At 43.4% G+C, this 8,185-nt stretch overlaps 1 protein-coding gene across 1 annotated transcript in view; it reads left to right on the forward strand.

Annotated features, from left to right (window-relative positions):
- The first annotated feature begins 1,954 nt into the window (after window positions 1–1,954).
- Window positions 1,955–8,185, forward strand: part of RAB3C (RAB3C, member RAS oncogene family) — a 249,349-nt gene continuing 243,118 nt past the window's right edge. Inside the window, exon 1 of the mRNA XM_019532103.1 lies at window positions 1,955–2,187. Coding sequence (XP_019387648.1) covers window positions 1,960–2,187 — 228 coding nt within the window. The 5' untranslated portion in view covers window positions 1,955–1,959. The remainder of the gene's footprint in view (window positions 2,188–8,185) is intronic.

Raw genomic sequence — 8,185 nt, forward strand, 5'->3', positions numbered from 1 at the left:
TAGTATTAACCCTTAATAACTAATCACAGCACTTTCTCATTTTAACACCACTTAATATTCCATAGTTTTCTTGTGCTCTAGGTTTAATGTCTAACTTCACCCTAACTCTTGCTAAAAGAGTATAGGTCAACAAAGAGCTTGGCCTCCCCAGACAGAGTCATGCATCCAGCCACTGTTCAAATATTGAGTTGCCTATCTTTAGACACCCAAGTGAGCAAGTTTTTAATGAAGCTGCTTTTACACGTCAGAGTTTTCCAACTTTGCAGCTTGTGGACTACCTGTGCGTGGCCCATGAGGAGTTAAATTGTGGCCCCCAGGACTCTTGCCTGGCCACCCTCCTCACATTGCTCCGGCTATCACAGAAGCCAGAGTATTGGGGCTTCCCCTCCATCCTCCAGCTTCCCTGACCTGCGGGCATCTGAGGGGTTGGTGCAGCAAGGCACAGTATGTCATAGAGAGATCATGGTGAAGCTGTGGTGGTGATGGCAGTCCCCATGTTGATGTGAACTGTACCAGTAAGGCACCCACAGGGATGTGTGCTGCAGTGTGGGGGGGAAGGGTGCTCATGTGGGCATGTGGCATAATGGTGCGGGGGGTATCCGCATGGTGTCATTGCAGCAGTGGGGAGCCACCTGTGTGGGCACACTCTACAGAGGGGGGTGTTTAAACATGTGGTGCAACACGGGGGGTGTTTATGCAGTGTGCAGCCTGCAGGGCATATGGCTCCGCTAGTGCGGTCTGTGTGAGTGCACCCCTGGCCACTTAGAAGTTGGGCGGTCCCTGAGATATGTCATAAGTTAGGGTTTGCCGGTTGTTCTTCCTGTCTGAAGCCATAGTGCACACACTGCAATTGGGACTGCCAAATTAAAATATTCAAAACCCATCTCAGGATCCCAAAATAATGAGATTGGTTTAAAAATCACGAGATTCTAAATAACGATAAAATTAATTTGTTTTTCTTGGCCTCCTGATTTCTTTTTTTAATATGTTGGTAAAGTTTTCAAGGTGTTTTCTGAAAGTCTGATTGCTAGAAATTTTACTTTTTAATAAATTAAAACAGATTTGTGCGTATTAAGACTTCTATGTAAAATGGCCTGGTTTAAAGGTGCTAAGAATATGCAGTTGCTATTTATTTATCGGTCTAAATACAGATTTAAGAGTCTAATTTTAGAGACCCAAGATTGGTAATGTCAGCATTTATCCCCTGTACTACTGTGCTTCATTAACACTGCATCCAGTATGCTGTTACAGAATATAGAAGAGACTAAAGGGGAAAGGGAGATGAAGCCATATATCAGACATGTTTATCAAGTCAGTCATGAGGTGATAACAAAAAGGGTAGTGGCAAAATACTTTGGGTAAGGTTATAGATATTACAGTGGATTGTTACCTAGGACAAGTCCTGTAGTTACTTTAGATCTAAAATAGTTTAACATTGTGTCACTAATTGACAAAAGCAAACAATAGAGTTAAGGGGGAATCATACCTATATGCTGTATGCTGCCACAGCCTGCATTTTTTTCTTATTTTTTCCTTTCAAACAGGAACAGGAGGTCTTATGGTACTTTTTTCCTTGGTTAATTTTGGCACTTTTATGAAATAATATTATCACATACCTAACATTTTGTGATTGTAGACTCTAGATTTTGTACTATATTCAGTAATTGCTCTAGTCATTTTGATAGTTTCTTTATACTAATCAACAATGATAGTCAGCCCTGATGAACTATCTTCCTGGTACTATACTGTAAGTTTTGCCATTGTCTTTTGCAGTGGGAATTATTGCCATGGATACCAGACTCATAAGAAAGACTTAGGGCTTCTGCAAACTTGTCCCTGAATTCATTGGTTTCTATTGCTAAGGAATCCAGTAAAATATAACTGGCTCTAATATGCAGGATGTGAGAGACCAGAAGAAAAAAACCCTTTTTATTTTGAACCCTTTTAATTTTATTACAGATGGCATCCGCTCAAGATTCCAGATATGGCCAGAAAGACACATCTGACCAGAACTTTGATTACATGTTCAAATTGCTCATCATTGGCAACAGCAGTGTTGGGAAAACCTCCTTTTTGTTCCGTTATGCTGATGATTCCTTTACATCTGCATTTGTAAGCACGGTCGGGATCGATTTCAAAGTCAAAACAGTTTTCAAAAACGAAAAAAGGATTAAGCTACAGATTTGGGTAAGCTGAAAGAAACAAATGTTATCTTAATTTTGTATGTTATAGTGGTACAGTGTGCAGCTATTGTTCTTCAGGCATGCTTTTTTCCATGTTCTGTAGTGGGTATTTTTGCTATTCTATATGTAGCAACATGAATGCATGTGAAACACTATTGAAACACAGTAAGGCTCTTTTCTATATTAGTCTGTTAGCTGATGCAATATGTACATACATGCTGTGCAGTATTTTCAAATGCTGAAATATAGCAGTATTCAGATTCTAGTTTAGATCCACTAAAAACAATGAGATATATTTACAGCATATATTTGTTACATTGGTATATATGCACAGGTGTATAAATGGATATATGTTTGAATTCATATTTTGCTGAGATGTACAATAAATACTGAGAGCTGTCTTGAAATATAATTAAAGATCTCAGGTCTTGCACAAGATTTAGGAGGCTCTGTGGTGGAACTGTAGTAGAGGGTGTATGGAACAAGGGCTACTTTTGTTCCATTCCAGTTGTGTCTAAATATTATTGACTACTTGAAGTCTCCCCATTTCTTCTCACTTACATAGATAGAGAGGAGCAGGTAGGTATAAGTGGAGTAGAACAGTCAGAGGAAGGTTTGATCTTCCTACTGCATGAGAACTAGAAATTGCCCCTCACCCATACTCTGACTAGATGGGGGTCAGTGACTCAGAGATGGGAGACATGTGACAAAAATAGGAAAGCCTGATGCCAGGGAGTTCACGACTATCAGTCTGTAGCCAGATAGTCAAATAGCTGCTTCTGCGAGAATTGCTGTTGCTCACAGCAATTTTAAAGCCTGCTCCAACCCCAGTGTCCAGGCAGAAGAGTGGGACAAAGGTAACAGAGTTCCTAGAAATCAGTTTGACTGGTTGTGCAGATACTAGGGATCTGTCATGCCAGAAAACCTTGATTCATATCAAGCATCTTGCATGTTGTTCCCTATGGAGAGAAGCATTGAGGCTGTGTTTATGCACAAACTAATATATTAAACATAATTTAATCCTTAGTTTGAACAAGGACAAATAATACTTAGAAACATGTCAGATAACCATCAATAACCTTGAAATCAAAATTCAAACTCTACAGTAATTATCACCAGATCAGCTAAAAAATCTTACCATCATGGTAGAATAAAGTATGTTAGTTAATAGGTTTTCTAAAGTAAAGCCATTTCCTAGTGTAGATGTTCCCTAGGAAGAAATTCTGAATCAAGAAGGCAATTCCAAAAGTGACCTTTGCTTAAGTTTCTAGGTTGTCTCACTGATATCTTGTATTTTTTATTCATGAGAACATACAAAACAGCCCATAATATGTAAAGTCCCACTCATTGTTCTGTGAACCCCTGAGAGAGGGCCACAACACCATTGCCTTTTCCTTCACATGACGATAATATGCAGTGCTAATAGTAGTTAACTGTGTGAGGTGCATGCCCTTTTACAGTAATGACATGCCATACACCTTTGGAAACTATGGCGATTACATGGTAATTCATGTTGACACCACCTCATTATCTCTCAATAATGGAGCAGTAAAATTGCATTTCCATTATAGTCTTTTTATGCAGTTTTTTTCATCACAAAGTGGCCTCTACAATAGATTTAATTGGTTATGTCTCTCCTAGCAAAAAGCAGCAACATTAGTTTACAACACTATATTAATGTGATTCATTTGACACAAGTGTATTTCTCATCACGCTTCTCCAGTACAGACTATGAATATATGCTTGGCTTAAAGGACACCATTAATCTAAATGTGCCCAGAGCTACAAGTAAGAGAGAGGCCAGCTGGATTTTGGAGCCGCATTCTAGCCACCTGGAATAAGCTTCCCATTCTTTCAAAAAAGGCACCCAAGTGGTGGTATTTGTATTACATTAGATTCAAAATATTTTTTAATGGATATTAGGGCCCATTGTGTTTGGCACTGTGGGCACAGAAATTGTATTTGTTGGGAGATCAGCTCCTTGAAAGTACTCTACAGCCATGCCCTAACAGAACAGCATGGCTGCAGGGTGATCCAGTCACATGCCAATTTAACCTTCATTATATGAGGATTCAAATGAAGGTGCTCCAAAGTGGAGCACCTTCATTAACTTCTGTTTGCATGAGTGGCTGGGCTGATGCTGCATGATGGGGGAGGAGGAGGGAAGGGGAGGGATAAGGGACAGGAGGGACCTTGGGCTAGGATTTACCCAGTCTATGCTGCAGTGGGGGTGGGTGGGGCACTATCTGTGGCTCCGTTCCTCCCCTACACCACAGCCCAAGCCTCACAGGTGGCATTTATAAATTCCTCTTTATGTTGGGGTCTCGGCTGCTGTGGGCCTATGTCTTTTCTCTCTAGCTAGGCCTGTCAGTCAAAATAACCCCACTAATCAGGGTTTGACTCCCAGGCTCTAGCTGTCAAAAAAAACCTCACTCAGGCTCCTGCGCCCTCTGTGGGGCCAGGGTCTGCTCAACCCCAAATACTGAGCTGTCTCTGGTGCTGGGGTCCACACACTGCAATGGGCCCCCAATGAGGCCTCCTCCTTCCCCAAATAGCCTCACCCAAATCACCCATCTTAACATTCATAGGCTTCTAAGGCCATATAATGGAAAAATAATAATACAGAAAAAAGAGAGGCAACATGCCTGCTTACTTTAGATGATCATGAGGATGGCTCAGGGCATGGCGTAGTCTTCCAACAGACTGCAGCCATGGCACCATGGTCATTGGGAGTCCACCTCTCTGCTGCCCCTCTGGCCCCACTTGCCATTTGTAGGATCCTGGCCTTCCTCTTCCTGTCACCGGACTGGCTGGCAGGGCTTGAGCCTTAACCTCTACTTGACTGGCCGGCCATGACTGGAAGGTTCTGGATTTAAAGGGACCACCCTGTCTCTTAGTAACAGGGTTAGGGTTTCCTGTTACAGTACTCTTTGACCATGCTGACACATAGGGAGCCTGAGATTGGAAAGAGTATTCCTGATCCTGGGCTCCCCATGTGCCCAGACCTTTTAAGTCATGCTGTATGGCTGCTTGCTGGTATTGGGGAACTGGCAACTGAATCGTCAAGTCCCAAGCTGATGGAGAAGAACTGAAGAAAAATCTCACCAAGCTAAGTGGGGAAAAAAATGGCAGAAAAACTTTACTGCTGAAAAGTGCAAGATAAAGCACCTGGGGAAAAATAACCTCAATTATACATACAGCATACTGGGTTCTGAACTCATTGTTATGACTCAGGAAAGAGACATTGGAGTCATTGCAGATAATTTTCTAACACCATACATTCACTGTGCAGCTGCAACCAAAAAAGCCAATAAAATGTTGGGCATTGTTAAGAAGGAAGTAAAAAACAAAACATAGAACATCATTATGCCATTATACAAATCCATAGTGTGCTTACATCTTGAGTACTGTGCAGTTATGGGTTCTGGATTTCCAAAACAATATAGTAGAATTGGAAAAGGGACAGGGAAGAGGAACCGAAATGAACAGGGGTATGGAGCAGTTGCCATACCAGGAGAGACTAAAAAGACTAGACTCTTCAATTTGTAAAGGAGGAGGCTGAGAGGGAACATAACAGAGCTCTACAAAACCAAGAAGGGTGTGGACCAAGTGAACATGCAGACGTTACACTTAGATTGACCTAACTAGGTTTAGGTCAGTCTGAGTGCCAAACTTTACATATGTTCAGGGAGCTTAGATTGGGCAAAAAATGGCTGGCCTAATCTAACTTAGTTCACCTAAGGAGGTCTACTATGTATATCAGGCCAACCCATGACTAATCTAACTAAATATGTGGACATGTTCAGAGCATAGTCCTTGGGCTAGGAAAACACAGCCACTTACCCTAACCCCAGGGCTGTGCTTTTCCTACCACCTCACTACCACTGTGACAGGATTTCTTTTAGTCCTCTGACATCCCTACCCCTGCACAGACAGCCTTCCACTACAGACCCGCCAGCCCCCGCAGTCCCATCCAAATGCCCTGGACCTGTGAGCCCCACCCACGGACTTCCTAGTCCCCCTGATTCCACTTACCTGTCCCCTCACCCTAACTTACTTAGATCGCACTTCTGGCACAGGTCCTGGCACCCGTAAAGCAAGCTGTATGATCGTAGATCAGGTCCCACAAATTTGTGCATGTACCATAAGTCTCAAAATACTAGGACTCAGGGGCATTCATTGAAATTAGTAGGAAACAGGTTTAAAACTAACAAGAGAAAGTACTTCTTTACTCAACACATAGTAAACTTGCAAATTAATTGCCACAGGTGATAGAAGCAGATAGCATAGCCAAGTTCAAAAAGGGACTGGACAAATTTGTGGATGATAAATCTATTAATAGCTGCATAATGGAGCAGTTGGAGGTATCTCTAAACTAATAATGGTGGGTGCTAGGGAGGGTAACGGATAGGGGATAAATCACTGTATAGATCCATTCAGTGCTCTCCCTCTAGCATTCACTTCTGACTGCTGGAGACAGGATACTTAGCTACATGGGCCATTGATCTGATCCAGTATGGCACTTCTTCTGTTCTTCTGTAACTGGTTCTTCCATGCTGGGCTGCATGGCATGTCTTTAAAGTCTAGACACTGGTAAGTTAAAAGGGCATAGATTGTTAGGGGCTGGAGGGGACCTTGCGGATCATCAGGTCCAGTCCCCCCACTCTAGCCAGGAGATAACTGGAGTTAAGTGACCCCAGTGATGTGACTGTTCAGTCTCCTCTTGAAAACCTCCAGGGTAGGTGACTGCACCACCTCTGGAGGAAGTTTATTCCACAGTCTGGACACCCTGACTGTGAGGGAGTTTTTCCTGGTATTATGCCTGAAGCTGCCTTGCAGGAGTTTGTATCTATTGATCCTGGTCTTCCTCGGGGGTGCCCTAGTGAGCAGTCATTCGCCAAGCTCCTGATGCACTCCTCTGATATAGCAGTAAGTTCCCTCTTAACCTTCTCTTCTTTAAGCTAAAGAGGCCCAGGTCCCTCCACCTTTCCTCATATGGCTTGCCTTGCAAGTCCCAGATCATACGGGTGGCTCTTTTCTGGACCCTCCCAGTTTTTCCACGTCCTTATTGAAGTGTGGTGTCCAGAACTGGATGCAGTACTCCAACTGTGGTCTCACCAGTGCTGAGTACAGCGGGAGTATTACTTCCTTAGTTTTGGTAGATGCATGTCAGCATGTTATTTGCCCTGCTGACCTCCACCTTGCACTGACAGCTCATATTCATGCGATGTTCAAGCGTTACCCCTAGGTCCCTTTCGGCCATGATACAAGTCAAGCTGTCACCACCAAGCCTGTATGTACACTGAGGGTTGTTTGCCCCCAGACAGAGCACCTTACGCTTGGAAATTTTAAACTCCATCTGGTTCCAGTCTGCCCAGCTCTCAAGCCTGTCCTGGTCCACCTGGATCTGCAACCTACCTTCTGAAGTGACCACGCTCCCCCTTAACTTGGTGTCATCCACAAACTTGGCCAGCAAGCTTTTCACCCCCACATCCAAATCATTGATAAAGATGTTGAAAAGCACCGATCCAAGCATGGACGCTTGAAGGACACCACTGGCCACTTCTTGCCAGGATGACACAGATCTGTTCATGAGAACTCTCTGGGTCTACCCTGTAGCCAGTTTCCTACCCACTGAACCGTCGAGCAGCTGAGCCCACAATCTTCCTCTTTTCCCACAAGGATATTGTGGGATACTAGATCAAAAGCCTTTTGGAAGTCTAGGTATATAATGTCTACCTTGTTTCCCATGTCCAGGTGGCAAAAGACCTCGTCGTAGAAGGAGATGAGATTGGTAAAACAAAACCTAACTGCGACAAAGACAAGCTGGCTGTCGCTCAGAATCTTCCCTTCCTTTCCACGAGCTCATCGCACACAGATTCTTTAATGAGCTTTTCCAGAATTTTCCCTGGGATAAAGGTTAGGCTGATTGGCCTATAGTTGCCTGGGTCCTCCCTCTTCACCTTCTTGAAGATGGGCACAATGTTGGCCCTCTTCCAGTC

Source organism: Crocodylus porosus, unplaced genomic scaffold (assembly GCF_001723895.1).
Source record: "Crocodylus porosus isolate Cpor-Errol unplaced genomic scaffold, CroPor_comp1, whole genome shotgun sequence".
NCBI lineage: Eukaryota > Metazoa > Chordata > Crocodylia > Crocodylidae > Crocodylus > Crocodylus porosus.